The 21,193-nt window shown below is 36.9% G+C and overlaps 1 protein-coding gene across 1 annotated transcript in view; it reads right to left on the bottom strand.

Moving 5' to 3' along the window:
* The window catches only part of LOC111191238 (SLAM family member 9-like), a 32,586-nt gene extending 28,701 nt beyond the window's left edge, over positions 1-3,885 (bottom strand). Inside the window, exons 1-3 of the mRNA XM_049477837.1 lie at positions 3,825-3,885; positions 2,236-2,535; positions 642-896 (exon numbers count right to left, since the gene is read on the bottom strand). Coding sequence (XP_049333794.1) covers positions 642-896; positions 2,236-2,535; positions 3,825-3,879 — 610 coding nt within the window. The 5' untranslated portion in view covers positions 3,880-3,885. The remainder of the gene's footprint in view (positions 1-641; positions 897-2,235; positions 2,536-3,824) is intronic.
* Positions 3,886-21,193: the final 17,308 nt, after the last annotated feature.

The raw sequence follows: 21,193 nt of genomic DNA, 5'->3' as shown, positions 1-21,193 counted from the left end.
GAAAAAATTATTCACTCTAAATAATGAAATCATTCACTCAAATAAAAAATCATTCATTTAGAATTAAGAAAACGTTCTCTTAAATAAAAAAAAAACGTTCACTCAAAATAAAGAAATAATTCGCTCAAATAAAAAAAAATAATTCACTCAAAATAAAGAAATCGTTCACATAAATTACAGAAATTGTGAACAGAAATTACACATTGTTCATTAAACCGCTGCTATCATGTGATAAATTAAAGAGAGGAGTGTTTAAACACATTTTTACTCCAGACCATAATAACAGAACTATGATCAGTATAATCATCACTGAATATTAATGAGTTTAGGATGGGTTGTTGCGTCTCTATCGGATGTGAACAGTGATGACTGCAGACAGCAGGATGATCAGAATGATGGAATACAGTCCAGTCTTCACTAAACACACAGACACACCAGCAGGGGAGACACTGCACCTGAAACACACAGAATAAACCCAGTGTTTATCTTCACGTCCTGCAGATGAACTCAGAAGGGCTATAAGAGAGCTGACTGTTGTTTTATGATCTGAAATATTTTAGGAGTAACAAACATGCTAAAAAAAAACATTTTTCACACCACTGTGTGTGTGTGTGTGTGTGTGTGTGTGTGTGTGTGTGTACCTGTATGAGCACAGAGTTCTGTAAATGTTATATTCTCCTGCTTCCAGCTGACCGGGTTGCTATGGTTACAGATGATGACGCCGTCTCGTACTGACAGGGAAAGGGCGACGCCTCCAGTTGATGTCACTTCCTTCTCCTCACAGGTCTCTTTATAACAGGTGGAGTTGATTGAGAGGTCGTGACCTCTGCAGGTGAGGGTGGAGTTACAGGGGTCAGTGGTGTTATAGACAGTCAGAACTGGAGCCTCCACTGGATCTGAGGAACCAAACCAGACCACAGTAACTGATCACAGATCAGCAGGAGAGAGTAAAGTGCAGTAGGATGTAATAGTGAGTTAGTAATTGTGTTGTATGAATAGTGAATTTATAGAAATGCTCAGATGTGGTTTTATAAGCATTATTTTACACCCTGATATTTTATCTCAGAATAAAACACATTATTTATAATTATGGGCTGGTTTAATTCACTGCAGTGGATCACAGTAGATACATAGCCTAGACTAGCCTAGCTTAGCATTGTGACAGCAGAAGATTATTTTATAACTAGAAAAGTGCGCAGCTAAAATGGCTCCTACGAGTCGCTATGGTTGTTGCTATGATGTTGCTAGGTGATAGCTATGGTGTTTGTGGTGGTTGCTAAGGTGTTCCTATGGTATTTGTGGTGATTGCTATGGTGTTGCTAGCTGGTTGCTAAAGCGTTGGTATGGTATCTGTGGTGGTTGCTATGGTGTTGCTAAGTGGTTCCTGAGGTGTTAATTGATTGCTAGGTGGATACTCAGTAACATATTTGCATAAATCGGGTTATAAGTTGGGTTATCAATTGGTTTGTCAATTGGATTATAAGTCAGGTTATCGGGTTATAAGTCGGGTTATCGGTTTATAAATCAGGTTATCAATCGGGTTATAAGGTTGTAAATCGGGTTATCGGGGTGTAAATCGTGTTATCAATCGGGTTATAAGGTTATAAATCGGGTTGACAGGGTATAAATCGTGTTATCAATCGGGTTATAAGGTTATAAATCGTGTTATCAATCGGGTTATAAGGTTATAAATCGGGTTCACGGGGTATAAATCGTGTTATCAATCGGGTTATAAGGTTATAAATCGGGTTGACGGGGTATAAATCGGGTTATAAATTGGGTTATAAGGTTATAAAAAGGGGTATAAATCGGGTTAACAAGGTATAAATCAGGTTATCAGGTTATAATTTAGGTTATCGGGTTGTCGGGTTATAAATCGGCTTATAAACTGAACAGTACATTTAATACCCTTTATAGTTCACTATTAAAACCCATAATGTATCCTGCAGAATGTAGTGTACAGATGATGTACGCTAGTATACTGTATATCATAAAGCAGTGTGGTGGTGTTTATCAGACGAGACAGAAACAGAGATGGTTTGTTTAGTCGTTTCCTCGTCAGTTTATATCTGTAGTAAATGGTGAATAGTGAAAGAGTTCATTAGTGAACCAATAACTATTAACTTTTATCTGTTTAGATATAGATATAGTGTTTCATTGTAGAGCACCTTTGTTTTCTACAGTATATTAAAATATGTTCAAATAAAACATGTCTGATGTGCTGGAATGACTTACCTAAAACAGAGAGTCTGTACGTAGCAGAAGTTGTCTTTTCTGGATTGGCTGCTTTTACTTCATACAGTCCACTATCAGTCTTCTGTAGATTCTTCAGGATCAGACTGCAGGTTTCCTCATTAATCTCCACTCTGTCTTTATAACGGGGGTAGAGTTTAATATGTTTAAATTCCTTATAATATCTTAGAACAGGAACAGATTCACTAAATATCCAGAAAAAGTCATCAAACTCTGAAACAGATTCCTTTATCTCCAGCTGAACAGAATCTCCAACCACTCTGAACACTGGATCACTGGATCCTGCAGAGAGAAAAGAGAGAGGAGAATACGTTATTGGTTACTTTACAATAAGTGTCTGTGGTTTATTTACAATTTTATTATGTATTTCTGTATTAGAGCTGTAAGAATGTGTAAATATTAAATTATAAATGTGTAAAACCGTGAAATACAGCTAAACACTCACTATTATAATACAATTAATCAATAGTTTACCAAATGATACTATTAATTAAAAAATATCTGTTGTTACAATTAGTTTTGTGTCAGAATCTTAATACTGTATATATTTAATTGAGTGGAAATTATCAGAATTGTTGATTATTAGTTTGGTCCATTTAACAGTGTTTTATTAAACAGAATGGGCATAGATACTTTCTTTTGCTAACATGTTTTATTCTGTGTATTAATACAGTACAATATGGAGTTTTCTGTTAAATTAGTAAGACAATCGACGTTATTTAAAACAAACCTGTGTGGCAGAGTGAAATTCCACTTCTTTTCTGTCTTACCGAACCTTCTTCTCAGTAAAATCACTTCAAAAACGAATCATTTATGTTTAAAATGAATATTTTAGAAGCGGACTTTTATTTTGACGGGAAAGTCACATGACTTTCCACGGAGCTTGATTAGTTCTTTAGATTTGAGTAGTGCTGTTTCAGTAGTGCTGTTGCGTTATTCTGCCTCCAGGTGGCACCAGTGCATCAGTTCAGGATCAGTTCATTTTAATATAGGTGGATTGAATGCGTGGAAGCTACCAGTGGTGATGTTTAAGTTTAGCATTAAAATCTCATGATTATCAGTTTAACAGCAGATCTAATGAAATATTATATTTTCTGTAGAGAGTTGGGATCTACCTTTTAATGTTTTTTGCATCATTTTAGATCAATATTTCATGATAAATGGACCAAAATAATCTTATATATGAATTATTTTACTTTTTACACACTTTTAAAAGTTTTGCATTTCCCCTGTTAAGTTCCTGCAGTAGTGGAGATAAAGTTGAGTCCAGCAGTGAGGGTATATATAATGTAGTAGACAGTAGACTCGTTAGATGTGAAGATGAGATAGTTTGGTATATTGTTATGGTTTAGAAATATAGGTGGTTTCATATAAATTTATGCAGAAAATATTTCTCTTTTGTATTTATTATATTAGCATAATTTAAGGTTATCCAAAGTTATTTTAACACAGTAATTCATCCATAATAATCCCAAACCCTGTATGTATCTAATCACTGACATTTACCATCAGCAGATGCAGTCTAAAATATATTTACTCTCTATAATGATGAAGTTTAGAGAAGGTTTTACCTGTGATGGAGATCAGAGTGGAGAGAGTGAAGATCAGCTGCAGCTTCGTCTCCATTGCAGGGCGTTTTAGAAACTTCCTATTTCACTTAAACAGGAAGTTTTTATTAAAGCTCGTTCTGAAACTCCTCCCTGCCTTAAACTTGTTTTTAGATTTTTTAATGTACGCAAAAAAAAAAAAACATTCTCACATCTCACATTGGAGGATTTTCCAGCATAAAAGTCCTGTTTAAGATCATTCACAGCATCTCAATCAGACTTTAACTAGATCCTCCAAAACCTTCATTTACTTTATTAATATATCCAGAGACAGTGAACTTTTTGTTTGTGTGCTTTGGGTCATTGTCCTGCTGCAGAACCCAAGTATTCCTGAGCTTGAGGATCACGAACAGCAAAGCAGCCCCAGACCATCACAACACTACCACCACCATGTTTAACTTCTGAAATGATGTGTTTTATAGTTTTACACCAGATGTAACAGATGGACACACACCTTCCAAAAAGCTCCACTTTTGTCTCGTCAGTCCTGTAAAGAATATTTACCTAAATTTGTCCTGGAGATCATCAAGATGTTAGTTGGTAAAAATGTGAGGCGGGTCGTTGTGTTCTTCTGTTTTTGGTCAGCAGTGTTTTTTATCTTGGAATTCTCCCATAGAGACCATTTTCACCCAAAGTCTCTTATTATTCTTATTATTGAATCATTAATTAACTCTGATCTTAACCGAGGCTTTAGTGAGATCCTGCAGTTCTTTAAATGTTGTTCTGGGTTCTTTTTTATGGATCTCCTGGATGAGTTGTTCATGCCCTTTTGGAGTAATTTTGTTCGGTCGGCCGGTCACTCCTGGGAAGGTTCACCAGTGTTCCATTAGTTTTTTCTCCATTAGTGAATAATAATAGTGAATCACTGTGGTTCTCTGGAGTCTCAAAGCTTTAGAAATATTTTTTTTCTCATCTGTTGTTGAGTTTCTTCAGATGGTGGATTTGATAATAATAATAATAATAATGTGCTGCTTTTTGTTGAGATCTTTTATCTGCTTCATGTTGTCAGACAGCTTCTATTATATAAGTGATTTCTTTGTTCTGCAGGTCATTCTGCTTTTTATATTTACTCAGGTTATATTTGTCTGATATTAAAAGTGTGTTTGATAATCTGAAAAATGTAAGTATGACACATAAGCAAAAATAAGTTTTTACTCTTTTGATGGACTATAAACCTAATTTAATCCTAATTGAATCATTTTAAGATGCTATTTTAATGCTGTGCGACAGTTTGAGTTTGGATTGTGGTTGTTGTTTCTCTGTTCTGTTCTGCACAGTTTCCGCTTAGCTGTGGCGTCACCAACTCCGCTTTTACCACATTCACACAGTAAATGGACCAGAGGTTAAAGCAGGTTTTTAATGGTAGAGTTTTACACTTTATCACCTTTTAACTGGCCTCTTCAGTCCAACACACTATAAAAAAAAGAACAATAGAGCTGATTTTATAAAAATATAATACCTATTATTTGTAGTTTTTGCAGAACAGTAAGGACACCCCATTAAAACCTTTTAAATCTTTTATTGAAATCTTAAATCTTAAATATCTGTTGCCTATTTGGTGTCACTAACTAACTCATTTTAACCTTTAAATATCTAACCACTTTTACCTTTATTTATTTTAATTATTTGTCTTTTTTATTTATTTAATTTTATGTTTTACCATTTACCCTTTTATTTAATTTATTTTATTTATTTCATCCTTTTATTTGTTTTGTTACTACCTTTACTTTTGTCCTTTTACATTTTTATTTCCTTTTTTTTATAAATGTTTTACTTATCATTATTATTTATTTTAGTTCCATCATTTACTTTTTTTTACTTTTTTATTGTGTTTATTTTAGTCCTTTATTTTTTTTAAAACTGTGTTTATATTTCTTTATTCTACGTATTTATCTCTTTGTTTTATTGTTCTACATTTTAACCTGTTTGCATATCCTTTTATTTTGAATTTTATTTTATTTTTTCCTAATTAAATCTTACATTGTTCGCTTGTTTTTATAATTTAAACTATAGTTTCAATCCCTTTAATTTTATGTAAATGATCGGCTACATTGAAAATGAGGGTTACCCTCAAGGTATCCACCAATAGAGGTTGATTGGTTGATTGGTTGATTGATTGATATTTCAACTTTGTGGAAAGACAGTAAAAGAAGAGGGGATGCTAAAGAATGGTAAACGTGAACCTGTTTCAACTTTACTAAAGTTAAGATGTGTTTCTGCCATCAGGTTCTAAAAAAAATAATGTTATTTATTAAACGATAAAATGTCTAATCTTCAGTATCTGTGTGTTTCTTTAATATATTATAAATTGAATATTTATCTATATGATTTACAAATCGTTTCATTCTCTATTTCTAGTTATTAATTTACATTTTACACAGTGTTAAAACACGTTTTTGGAATGAGGGATGTAAGTTTAAAGGTTCTGGTGATTAACCAACCCTTCAGATTTCATCACAACACACATAAAAATCACTTAGAATGACAAAAAGTTTATTTAAGATTCAAAAACTTTAACAAATATCCTCTGAAGACGCAGAATTAAAATGCAGAGATAATGATAATATTAAATATTATGGGAAGTTTTGAAATGATGATCAAAAGCTATTCTATTCGGTTCTATTTAGATTTAGTTTATTTACATAAAAACACTTTAAATTTACCCCATATTAGTTTTTACCTCAGTCTCCCCAACAGTAACCAGTATAATTACAGCCCGTAATTCTAAATACAGTAACAGTGTAAAATAATATAAGATAAGAGATTATATACAATAAAACATCATATTCTATATGGTTATATGAATAGTAAAAAAAAGCTGTAATAAACACTATGGGTCGTATTTTAACGATTTATAGGTGAGACATCAAACATGCACCATGTACAGCTTGATTTAGGGCGTGTCTTTGCTATCATAACGTCGGGAAAAGTACACCTTGCGCATCTAGTTCTAGTTCTCTTCACTTATTAACCATGAAATAAACCAATCAACAAGTCACTTGCTCATCATTCCCTTTAATAGCCAGATGAGCTCTGACTTTGGCGTATTGCTATTGTAACAATACAGCGCTTCTGCACTTTTCACACATTAACACATGTTAACACATGTAACACGTCAATTACCTATATTTTGTGTTGAGGTAAGATAATGTTTAATTTTATTTTCTATTCTGGAACACGGTACGGGAGTGCAATACACTTCCGAGATAGCGATGAACGTCTGACTGTTGGTTCCTGTCTAGGTTGTATTCAGTCAGTGGAGCTCCTGTGTTTTCTGTTACCAAGATAAACAAGCAAAACTCCAGAAATGTACCTGAACACACCTCATTTCATAACCAGAACACCACGCCCATCAGTGTAGATATATTCAGAAGCACAGTTGCTATTTAAATGAAGCAAGTAGAAGGCAAGAAAATAGACTGTTGGCAGCAGGGTGTAAGATAGCAATGAGCATCACTATGCGCCTTGTGCATTATCAGAATATAATATAAAGTATGTGAACCCTTTGGGATTATACTTGTATTTCTGCATAAATTGGTCATTAAATGTGTTCTGATCTTCATCTATGTCACAATAGACAAACACAGTCTGCTTAAACTAAAACCACACAAAAATATAATTATTATTCACAGTGCAGGGTGGAAAAAGTAAGTGAACCCCTCAGGTAATGACTTTTCTAAGAGCTAATTGGAGGCAGGATGTGATGAGATGTGATTGGATGTGTTGGTTAAAGCTGTCCTTCTCAATAAAAAAAAGAATTGTTGACTTGCATGAAGCTGGAAAGGGTTATAAAAGATCTCTAAAAGCCTTGATGTTCATGTGTCCACGGTAAGACAGACGCTCTACAAATGGAGAAATTTCAGCACTGTTGCTGCTACTCTTAGGCGTGGTAAAGTCCTGTAAAGGAGACTGTAAGAGCACAGCACATGCAGAATGAGGTGAATCAATGAGGTGAGGAAGAATCCTAGAGTGTCAGCTGAAGACTGAATACAGAAATCTCTGGCACATGCTTTTAACATTTTAGTCGACAAATCTACAATAAGGAAAACGTGAAACAAGAATGGAGTTGATGGGAGGACAAGGGAGGAAGCCACTGCTGTCCAAAAAAACATTGTTGCAGGTTTGAAACCAAAATTGAGTTGTCTGGAAGGAAAACACACAACGCTATGTGTGGAGAAAGAAAAAAGGCACAGCACACCATCATCAAAACCTCTCAATTCCAACTGTGAAACATGGTGGAGGGGGCATCATGGTTTTGCGCTGTTTTGTTTTGCTGCTTCAGGGTCTGGACGGATTTTGCCGTCATCAACGGAAAAATGAATTCCCAAGTTTACCAAGTTTACATTTTGCAGGAAAACTTAAAACTTAAGATCATCTGAACATCCAACTGAAGCTCAACAGAGGACGGATGATGCAACAGAACAACGACCCAAAACATAGAAGTAAATCAACAACCGAACGACTTCAACAGAAGAAAATAAATAAATACTCCTTCTGGAGAGTCCTGACCTCCTGAACCCAACTGAGATGCTGCAGCATCATGACCTCAAGAGAGAGATTCACACCAGATATCCCATAATATTATAGCTGAACTGAAACAGTTTAGTGAAGAGGAATGATCCAGAATTCCTCCTGACCGTTCTGCAGGTCTGATCTGCAGCTACAGGAAACCATTGGTTGAGGATTTTGCTGATAAAGGAGGATCAACCAGTTATTAAATCCAAAGATTCTCATACTTTTATTTACTCTCACTGTGAATATTAACATGTTGTGTTCAATAAAACCATGCAAACATATATCATTTTATGTGGTTTTAGTTTAAGCAGACTGTGTTTGTCTATTGTTGGGACGTAGATGAAGATCAGAACACATTTAATCACCAATTTATGCAGAAATACAAGTATAATCCCAAAGATTCACATACTTTTTTGACTTGTATAACTTTAGGATGGTTTGTTGCGTCTCTCTCGGAGGTGAACGGTGATGACTGCAGACAGCAGGATGATCAGAGTGATGGAATACAGTCCAGTCTTCACTAAACACACAGATACACCAGCAGGGGAGACACTGCACCTGAAACACACAGAATAAACCCAGTGTTATTGAATAAATAATGTATATTAGAGGGGTCTAAATATTTCCATCTCCAGCTTATCCTGCTTCCAGCTGAATGGGTTGCTATGGTTACAGATGAAGGAATGGCCCTTGATTATTTTATTTTCGATTATTTTAAATATTAGGTGATAACTGATCATTTTTGTCAAATGTATATAATTCAGACATTGCATGCATATTTTTTTTCTAACAATAGTAAATGAAATGTTGAGTAATATGTTTAGATTGTAAAATCACCTTTATTATGATTATTTATGATTAAAAGTAATTTCCACAAATGTTGTTCTAGGAAACTATAGGGTGGGCTTGGGTTCATATTGGCAAATGTGTCCCCCCCAATATCAAGCCGGCTCCTACGCCCTTGGGTTAGCGCTAGTACATTCCACCCAAAGATGCTACACTGAGGATGCTTGAGTGTTTTATTAAGTCAAGCACACATAGCTTGTTTTAACACAGTAAACACGCAGGCTACAGGCAAATAATACTCACCTCTGAACGGCGAAAGAGATAGCTCTTAGTGCGGTTAGCGGCTAATGCTAATGCTGCTTCAGCAGTGCTAGATGGGGTTAGTAGCAGGCTACAGGCCAATAATGCTCACTTATGAACGGTGAACAGTAAAAGAGCTAGCACTTAGCACGGTTAGTGGCTAATGCTAATGCTGCTGGAGAACTAAACTGAATCTTCTGTATAATTCTGTACTTCAGTGGAGTGTCTTTACTGCTCTTTAATACCTGACTGATATAATTCTTACATAAGGAGCACCGGATTATAAGGAGCTCTGATGATTTTTAGTAAAATTAAAGAATTATAAATGCACCATATAGTGTGAAAATTGGGTAATACAGTATCCAGATTTTGACGTGGTGGCATCCTGGTTTTCCGCTGCATTTTAATTTCGGTTTTGCAACCAAATGAACATAAATACAGTAAATTCCAGTCCTGAATAAAGACAATAAACCTTTTACTGATGCAGGATGACTGTCTGTGTTTTACTGCAGTCAGCATTTAAGGTGGAAAAGAAATCTGAAAGAGATTATGGGGAAAAAATCTAAATCAAGTTCAGCTCCTGGTTCAATTTTTGTTTTAATTCCCATTTGGGTTTGGAACATTAAAATAAAATCAGAAAATACAAGCCACTAGTTGTTTTTGGTATTATAATCAAAAATGAAAAAAAAATTCAAAAGTATGAATGATACAGGGATTGTTTCTGTTCAGTCTGACTGACTTTATTTATTACTCAAAATGTAGAGTTTCCGGCGCTGACGAGAGCGGCAGCCTTCCAGCAGCTCCGTGTAGCGTTTCACCTTAAGTGAACTTTTTTTCACTGTTTACTTTCTTTTTTCGTCTCTTACTACGCTGTAGTGTGTGTTAATATGTATCCCATGGATGCGGATCGCCAAACTCTGCACATGGGCTGCAGAAACTTTGTTTACTCGAGGGAAGAACTTCTCGCGCTGAGAACAAAGAGCTGCGCCGGCGTGAGGCACCCCATTCCGACGGAGCTTAAGCGACGCTCCAGGGGCTGTAAAGCCGGAGCTAAGCTAAAGGCTAAACAACGGGAAAACCGCTGGAGATACAAGCTCTGTATTCCAGCAGTGGTGATGGGGAACGTGAACTCGCTGGCCAACAAGACAGACGAGCTCGCAGCGTTAGTGAGAAACCAGAGGACCTACCGGGAGTGCAGTCTCTTCTGCTTCACTGAGACTTGGCTAACCGCTAGCATCCCCGACGCTAATGTAAACATCCCCGGATTCGTCACTTTGAGAGCGGACAGAGACAGCGCGCGGAGCGGCAAATCTAAGGGCGGTGGGCTCGCTATCCTCATTAACAACAGATGGTGTAATCCTGGCCATGTGACTGTTAAAGAGACTATCTGCTGCCGGGATGTTGAACTGCTCGCGGTGAGTTTAAGACCATATTACATTCCGCGGGAGTTCTCACACGCCATTGTTGTTTGTGTGTACGTGCCCCCCCCGAGCGGACGCGGAGGCTGCGTGTGACGTCATACACGCAACCATCGCTAGGCTCCAGACACAACACCCGGATGCTTTTGTCGCTCTCTCTGGTGACTTCAACCACATCACGCTGGACTCCACACTGACTTCTTTTAACCAGTATGTGGACTGTCCCACCAGAAAAAACAGGACAACTGACCTCCTGTATGCTAACATCAGTGATGCGTACACCGCCATCCCACTGCCCCCACTTGGAAAATCTGATCACAACCTGGTTTTCCTGAAGCCTCATTACAAACCCTGTGTGATGAGGCAACCAACCACAACACGCTCCTTCAGGAAGTGGTCTCAGGAGGCAGAGGAGACCCTGAAGGACTGCTTTGCATCCACAGACTGGAGTGTGCTTCAGGACTCTCACGGTGAGGACATTGAGGGGGTAGCAGACTGCACAACTGACTATCTGAACTTTTGCATGGACATTGTGGTTCCTGTAAGAACTGTTCGCTGCTTTGCCAACAACAAGCCCTGGATTACAAGCGACGTAAAGGACCTCTTAAACAAAAAGAAGAGGGCCTTTAAAGACAAGAACCAGGAGGAGTTGAAGAATATTCAGCATGAACTCAAGTCCTGCTTAAAGGAGGCTAAGGAGACCTACAGGAAGAAGGTTGAGCAGAAGTTACAAGTTAACAACATGAAGGAAGTTTGGGACGGTATGAGGACAATCACAGGGTGCAAGCCAAAGAGTGATAGTGCAACAGCTGGTGAAGTGGAGAGAGCGAACGAACTCAATCTCTTCTATAACCGGTTTGATTGCCCTGTTTCATCCTCACCTGCTTCTGTCTGTCCTGCTATCTCAGCAACCTCAGCCTCTGCCCCACTGGACACCTCCCTACCTCTTCTGAGTGCTGCTCAGGTCTCCCTCTCACAGACTGTCAGCACATCCAGTCCGCCCCCCCCTCACCTCCCCCCTCCACCTCTCTGCAGACCAGGTCACAGGGGCGCTGAGGAGACTCCGCTCAGGGAAATCAGCTGGACCTGACGAGGTGAGCCCGAGACTTCTTAAGGCTTGCGCCTTTGAACTTGGGTTACCCTTGTCGAATATCTTCAACATGAGCCTGCAGTTGGGGAGGGTTCCTACGCTGTGGAAAACGTCATGCCTGGTCCCTGTTCCCAAGAAACCTCGCCCCAGTGAGCTCAATGACTTCAGGCCGGTAGCTTTGACCTCGCACATTATGAAGACCATGGAACGACTGCTTCTCCCACTCCTCAGACCCCAGGTACAGCATGCACTGGACCCTCTCCAGTTTGCATATCGGGAGAAGATTGGTGTTGAGGATGCAGTCATCTACCTCCTCCACCGAACCTACTCTCATCTTGACAAGGGGAGTAGTGCTGTGAGAATCATGTTTTTTGATTTCTCCAGTGCTTTTAACACCATCCAGCCTCCACTTCTCAGAGACAAGCTGGTGAAGATGAATGTGGATCCTCACCTGGTGTCCTGGATCACAGACTACCTCACCTGCAGACCACAGTACGTGAGGCTCACTGACTGCACATCGGAGACTGTGGTCAGTAGCACTGGAGCACCACAGGGGACTGTGCTCTCCCCCTTCCTCTTCACTCTCTACACATCAGACTTCCAGTACAACTCTGAGATGTGCCACCTGCAGAAATTCTCGGATGACACTGCCATCGTTGGGTGTGTGAAGGGTGGTCAGGAGGAGGAGTACAGGAGACAGGTGGATGACTTTGTTGCTTGGTGCCGACTGAACCAACTACAGTTGAACATATCCAAGACTAAGGAGATGGTGGTGGACTTCCGTAGGTCTGGACCACCCTTGCAGCCAGTCTCCATTGAGGGGGTTGATGTGGAGACAGTAAAGACCTACAAGTACCTTGGTCTGCAGCTGGACAACAAACTGGATTGGTCAACAAATACAGACACCCTGTACAGGAAGGGACAGAGCCGGCTCTATTTCTATTACGGTCCTTTAACATCTTTATATTAACACTTCCCCAACCTCGCTTACATTAAAGTATACCTTACTCATGATTGGGTATTCACATTTTCACATTCTCTTTTTAGAACTGTCTTGTAACATATGCATACTTATATTATATTATATTTCTATGTCACATCAGTCACTTTCGTAATCGATGTCATTGCACTTTACTCTGTTAATTATTTAATTATTTATGACCATTAGCAACATCTACTGCACTGCTCCGTTTACAGATAGATCCTTACCTTGTATAGTTAGGTTTTTTTTTCTTTTTATAGCCTTATATATTTTCTATTGTTCTGTGTTTTGATTTGTCTGAGCATGTTTCTTATTGTATTGTGTTGTTGCTGCTGGATGCCTAAATTTCCTTCGGGATAAATAAAGTATCTATCTATCTATCTATCTATCTATCTATCTATCTATCTATCTATCTATCTAGTGTAAATATATATACCAATCTTTCTATCTATCTATCTATCTATCTATCTATCTATCTATCTATCTAGTGTAAATATATATACCAATCTTTCTATCTATCTATCTATCTATCTATCTATCTATCTATCTATCTATCTATCTATCTATCTATCTATCTATCTATCTATCTATCTATCACCTGTCTGCTGAATTCCTTGGTGTTCATGATGCTGTTTGTTCTCTACTGCTTACTAACAAACCACTGAGGTCTTCACAGAACAGCTGTATTTATACTGAGACTTAACTCTTTAAACTCATTTAGAAACTTCTGAAGGCACTTCATTGCACTGGATTTTATTTAGAGGTTTTAGAGTAAAGGGGCTGAATAGTTTTGCATGTAACACATTTTTGAAAACCATGTAACATTTTCATTCCATGTTACAGTTATAAGCTACTTTATGTTGGTTTATCACTTAAAATCTCAATAAAATACATTTAATTTTGTGGTTCAAGGTGTGTTAATACTTTGTTAAACTTCCAGTAAAAGTCATCAAAGCTAGATGTGCTAAAATTAGGTTCCTGTATTTGCATTTGGACAGAAGTGCCAGCCTCCTTCACCAAAAGTTTCTCCCCGGAACCTGTAGAGACAAAAACATTTTATCACCACTTATTACTTGTGATTATTTTTCACAATGTGTCTGTTGCTAAATTTAATTGACATTTTTCACACATGCATATAAAAACCTTCATTTAGTTTTTTAACCCATTCAGAGGTGAACTTTGTGAAGTTTGTGAGCTTTGGGTCATTGTCCTGCTGCAGAACTCAAGTTACTCCTGAGCTTGAGGTCAGTAATGAACAGATGGACGGATTCTGATTCTCCTTCAGGATTTTCTGATAAACATCAAGTTCTGATCTGTTACATCAAGTTATCGCACCAGACCATCACACTACCACCACCAGTATGATGTTCTTATTTATGTTTGCTTTACGCCAGATATAATGGGACACACACCTTCCAATAATCCAAAGAATATTTAACCAAAGTCTTGGAGATCATTAACATGTTTGTCTTTCTATGTTAATTCATGTATGGTTGAGGGTATATATATATATATTGCTCTTTTTTCAATTAAGTTTTACTATTATTATTATTATTATTATTATTATTAGTAGTAGTAGTAGTATTATTAGTATTAGTATTATTAGCACAATCAGTGAATAACAGTCAGATTCTTGGTAATTTACTGTTATTTACAAACTCCACAAAGGTTTAGTTTTTTTTTTCTACTGAATGTTTGAAACTGTTATCCAATAAAAAAAATTTAATGGGTTGGAGTGATACAGAGTTGTTGAATCCAGTTGCTGAACAGTAGATCTCAAAGCAGGTAAACCCAAGAAAAAGGGGAAATAATAATAATAATAATAATAATAATAATAATAATAATAATTGTTATTATTATTGTAACAAAAATAAATATATAATTATTATTATATGTAGTACTATTATAATACTAATTAATAATAAACACAGAGAAAAAACAAAACCCCGAAAACGGGTGGAGACTCAAGAAGGGGGAAAACGAAACTCACGCCCAGCGTGAGTGAGGCTATATGTAAACAAAGGCTTGATGGGAAGATGGATATATAAAGTAAAAGAGCAGAATGGAAAAAGAATGAGCCAAAGCTCGCTCGGAAAACCGGCATAGATTCACTCTGAGGAACATCAAAGGTCCAGCAAAGGTCCAGCAGGTCCAGCTTCCAACAGAGGATACAGGAGAGCATCCTACTCCGGAAGACTTTTTTTGTCAAATTACATCACTGCATCCACGCCCACAGAGCACACGGGAATGGGGAAGGCAACGCCCAAATATACGTCATAAGCATATTAATTAAATAGGTTCCTTATCTAATTAAACAGCCAGTAAAGCAGTAATATAATTTATAGTTTAGATAAGCTGTACGTTCAGTAAAGCTATATTAATGATCCTATTTGTAACATGTCATACATATACATACATATATTATTTATAATATATATATATATATATAATTTTAACTTATCTATTTATTTTTATTTTTTTTACTTAGGGACTGATGAGTAAACTGAATCCCTCATAAGGCTGAGGTCAGACAGGGCTGCCAGCTTCACTGGCCGGAGAAAATAAAAATGCGTCTGGGAGTAAACAGTTTTTTTTTGAATATCTGAATTTACAGCTGTGTGTGATAGTAATGTTCTGAAACATTTGCTAAAAGTGAGCGTTGTGATTGGCTCAGTTCATCGGTGGTCAACATCCTATCTAAAAGGGATCAGCTGTCCCATTTCCCCAATTACAGCTCCTTCCCTCCACTCCTCCTCCTCCTCTCCTCTCCTCGATTCCTCCACCTTCTTCCGGGGTAGGAGAGGAAGAGTAGGAAAGGAAGAGTAGTGAAAGTTTCTGGACGCAGCCCTGATTATAGCTCTCGCTCTAAAGACTGCATTTCCCTGTATGCACCTGCACTCTACCCTCCGAATCACATGACTGGCGCGTGATGGCGTATGCTGACTCCAGAGCGTGTCCCTGCCTTTGAAGGTAATGATTTCCTAGGCAGCTGCCTTCAGATTGGACCGCATCTTATATCTAAAAAAAATGCAATAATGCAAACACTGTGTGTAAAATGCATCTGTTTACAAACCACTTCTAGCTAACCGGAAATGAAACTGCCGGTACTGACGAAGGCATACAGAGGCATACTTAGGCATACAGAGCCTACTGCCATTTTCTGTCCCCCCTTGTAAAAATAACTCTCTGTTTGTTTCCCGTTTCCCAGTATTGAACCTATTTTCATAGCTCTTCTACCCAGCGTTTCTTTTGTACTTTTTTCTGTTCTTTTGCTGCCGACCTGTTTTTCCTTTTTGACCTCTCTTTAGTACGAAGCCCCTGAAGGGACATGGTGTATTTTTTTTGTAAAAAGTGGTGAGCACCAGATACGAAGTGGTGAGCACCACATACTAACTTAATATGTGGTGCTCAAGCTTAGCATATTCATTTGCCTGTACCTGACTTTACAGACTGCTACGTTGTGCTGTGCACATGCTCTGCAATCCTCCATCCAGTTATCAAAATCATATTTATTTATCTGCCATTGGTGATCTAATGTAGGCTGCTTTTACAAAGATCTAGCTATAGCTAACCTAATGCTGGCTAAGTTAGCTTAGCCTAAAACATTCCCCACTAAAATAAAGTGGTTAACATTAGCTAACCTAGCTAACGTTAGCTAAAACATACCCCACTGAATTAAAGTAGTAAACATTAGCTAACCTAGCTAACGTTAGCTAAAACATTCTCCACTGAAATAAAGTAGTTAACATTAGCTAACCTAGCTAACATTAGCTAAAACATTCCCCACTGAAATAAAGTAGTTAACATTAGCTAACCTAGCTAACATTAGCTAAAACATTCCCCACTAAAATAAAGTATTTAATGAGCCAATGCCAATGAGTTTGAGTTAAAATATTTTTTTTGTATCATTTGATGAAAAAAATGAAAACGGGTCCCACAGACCCGAACACCACACAAGGGTTAAATGTTACTTATTCAATATATTTATAGAACTTATACTGGGGCGGCTAACAATTGGTTTTGTATGTTCTCCTGGATCCAGTTCTGTGTAATAAAAACTTGGTTTGCTTTCAACTTCACTCCACCTGTCTGACTCTCTCTATCAAACGAACACGCAGGGGAGTTGTACCCCGGACGAGAGGTGGGTGTTAACCCACCTTTCATTTTTTTTCTACAACACTATGATGTTGCTAGGTGATAGCTATGGTGTTTGTGGTGGTTGCTAAGCAGTTGCTAAGGTGTTCCTATGGTATTTGTGGTGATTGCTATGGTGTTGCTAGCTGGTTGCTAAAGCGTTGGTATGGTATCTGTGGTGGTTGCTATGGTGTTGCTAAGTGGTTCCTGAGGTGTTAATTGATTGCTAGGTGGATACTCAGTAACATATTTGCATAAATCGGGTTATAAGTTGGGTTATCGGGTTATAAGTTGGGTTATCAATTGGTTTGTCAATTGGATTATAAGTCAGGTTATTGGGTTATAAGTCGGGTTATCGGTTTATAAATCGGGTTATCAAATGGGTTATAAGGTTAGAAATTGGGTTAACGGGGTATAAATCGGGTTATCAGTTGATAAATCGGGTTATAAATCAGGTTATCGGTTTATAAATCGGGTTATCAATCAGTTTATAAGGTTATAAATCGGGTTAACGGGGTATAAATCATGTTATCAATCGGGTTATAAGGTTATAAATCGGGTTAACGGGGTATAAATCGTGTTATCAATCGGGTTATAAGGTTATAAATCGGGTTAACGGGGTATAAATCGTGTTATCAATCGGGTTATAAGGTTAAAAATCGGGTTAACGGGGTATAAATCGGGTTATAAGGTTATAAATCAGGTTAACGGGGTATAAATCGTGTTATAAATTGGGTTATAAGGTTATAAAAAGGGGTATAAATCGGGTTATCAGGTTATAATTTGGGTTGTCGGGTTATAAATCGGCTTATAAACTGAACAGTACATTTAATACCCTTTATAGTTCACTATTAAAACCCATAATGTATCCTGCAGAATGTAGTGTACAGATGATGTACGCTAGTATACTGTATATCATAAAGCAGTGTGGTGGTGTTTTATCAGACGAGACAGAAACAGAGATGGTTTGTTTAGTCGTTTCCTCGTCAGTTTATATCTGTAGTAAATAGTGAATAGTGAAAGAGTTCATTAGTGAACCAATAACTAATAATAAAGATAACTTTTATCTGTTTTAATATAGATATAGTGTTTCATTGTAGAGCACCTTTGTTTTCTACAGTATATTAAAATATGTTAAAATAAAACACATGTCTGATGTGCTGGAATGACTTACCTAATACAGAGAGTCTGTAAGTAGCAGAAGTTGTCTTTTCTGTATTGGATGCTATTACTTCATACAGTCCATTATCAGTCTTCTGTAGTTTCTTCAGGGTCAGACTGCAGGTTTCCTCATTAATCTCCACTCTGTCTTTATAACGGGGGGAGAGTGTAATCTCTTTATATCTTTTAGAATATTTTAGAACAGGAACAGATCCACTAAATATCCAGAAAAAGTCATCAAACTCTGAAACAGATCCATTTATCTCCAGCTGAACAGAATCTCCAACCTCTCTGAACACTGGATCACTGGATCCTGCAGAGAGAAAAGAGAGAGGAGAATACGTTATTGATTACTTTACAATAAGTGTCTGTGGCTTATTTACAATTTTATTATGTATTTCTGTATTAGAGCTGTAAGAATGTGTAAATGTTAAATTATAAATGTGTAAAACCGTGAAATACAGCTAAACACTCACTATTATAATACAATTAATCAATAGTTTACCAAATGATACTATTAATTAAAAAATATCTGTTGTTACAATTAGTTTTGTGTCAGAATCTTAATACTGTATATATTTAATTGAGTGGAAATTATCAGAATTGTTGATCAGTCAGGTGATTAAAAATAAAATTTGCAGAGACGAAGTGAGAGAACAGTGTGACGTAATTATTAGTTTGGTCCATTTAAAATGTTTAACTTGAACAAAGAAGTATATTATATATATATATATATATATATATATATATATATATATATCTATATATATATATATATATATCCAATTTTTAAGTATATAATGCTGGTTGTTAATTTTTTAAGACTTCTTATTCTTATTGTCACATTCACGTCTTAATTGCATAAAAATAACAACAATAATAATAATAATAATAATGATAATAATGATAATAATAATAATGATGATGATGATAATAATAATAATAATAATCATTATTATTATCATTATTATTATTATTATTTTATTTTTAACAGTGTTTTATTAAACAGAATGGGCATAGATACTTTCTTTTGCTAACATGTTTTATTCTGTGTATTAATACAGTACAATATGGAGTTTTCTGTTAAATTAGAAAGACAATCGACGTTATTTAAAACAAACCTGTGTGGCAGAGTGAAATTCCACTTCTTATCTGTCTTACCGAACCTTCTTCTCAGTAAAATCACTTCAAAAACGAATTATTTCTTTTTAAAATTAATATTTTAGAAGCGGACTTTTATTTTGACGGGAAAGTCACATGACTTTCCACGGAGCTTGATTAGTTTTTTAGTTGTGATCATGTGATCAGTAGTGCTGTTGCGTTATTCTGCCTCCAGGTGGCACCAGTGCATCAGTTCAGGATCAGTTCATTTTAATATAGGTGGATTGAATGCGTGGAAGCTACCAGTGGTGATGTTTAAGTTTAGCATTAAAATCTCATGATTATCAGTTTAACAGCAGATCTAATGAAATATTATATTTTCTGTAGAGAGTTGGGATCTACCTTTTAATGTTTTTTGCATCATTTTAGATCAATATTTCATGATAAATGGACCAAAATAATCTTATATATGAATAATTTTACTTTTTACACACTTTTAAAAGTTTTGCATTTCCCCTGTTAAGTTCCTGCAGTAGTGGAGATAAAGTTGAGTCCAGCAGTGAGGGTATATATAATGTAGTAGACAGTAGACTCGTTAGATGTGAAGATGAGATAGTTTGGTATATTGTTATGGTTTAGAAATATAGGTGGTTTCATATAAATTTATGCAGAAAATATTTCTCTTTTGTATTTATTTATTAGCATAATTTAAGGTTATCCAAAGTTATTTTAACACAGTAATTCATCCATAATAATCCCAAACCCTGTATGTATCTGATCACTGACATTACCATCAGCAGATACAGTCTAAAATATATTTACTCTCTATAATGATGAAGTTTAGAGAAGGTTTTACCTGTGATGGAGATCAGAGTGGAGAGAGTGAAGATCAGCTGCAGCTTCGTCTCCATTGCAGGGCGTTTTAGAAACTTCCTATTTCACTTAAACAGGAAGTTTTTTTTTAAAGCTCGTTCTGAAACTCCTCCCTGCTTTAAACAGCGTTTATGATTTTAAAGGCTTATATTTCTTTTCTATAGAGCTTCAGCCAGTGTTTTCTTAATAGAACTGGTACAGAATGGAAATCTAAGTGTGTGTTTTTAATCTCTGAATCTGCTCACCTCCAATCCCTCAGTCCCATTTCCACACTCAGGTTGCCAGGTATAGAACAGTGTGCTGCTGTGTAATAGAAGTGAGCAGGTTAACTGTTTTAGAAAACTGTTTTTTTTTTTAAGCTCTGTGATCAGAGACAGTTAAGAGCTCAGAAGAACATGGGAAGACAGACGAAGCCAAGCTGGATCATTTTCTCCTTAAGCTCGTAATCAATGAGCGTAAACTAACCATAGCAACGGGATTAATCACAACCGCTAGTGTAGTAGAGTCGAGTATTTTAATTCATTTCAACACTAAAATGCTGAAATTTTTACTCAGTGCTCCACATGCTGCTGGGTAATTACTATAGCAGCGAGTATTTAAGGTAAGTAGCTAAATAGCTAAAGTGCAGCCCCAAACTATGACACTCCCTCCACCATGCTTAACTGTAGGCAAGACATTGCCTGTTCCACTAATCCATGTTCTTAGTCTGCTTAGTCTTCAGCAAACAGTTTGCAGGGTTTAGTGTGCACCAGCTTCAGGAGAGGCTTTCTTCTAGATCAACAGTCATGCTGATTGAGTTGATGCAGTGCGCATCGTGTGGTCTGACCAATCACAAACTGATCTCCCGCTTCTTCAAGCTCTGCAGCAATACTGGCAGCACCCAGGCGTCTGTTTTTTTCTAAAGCCAGTCTCTGGATTTTACACTGAACACGTAAACTCTGGGGAGGTCTGTTCTGAGTGAAAGCTCGACTGT

This window comes from Astyanax mexicanus, chromosome 4 (assembly GCF_023375975.1).
Source record: "Astyanax mexicanus isolate ESR-SI-001 chromosome 4, AstMex3_surface, whole genome shotgun sequence".
In the NCBI taxonomy this organism is placed as follows: Eukaryota; Metazoa; Chordata; class Actinopteri; order Characiformes; family Acestrorhamphidae; genus Astyanax; species Astyanax mexicanus.
Note: the sequence above shows the minus strand (reverse complement) of the source record. Positions and strands in the feature narration are given on the sequence as shown.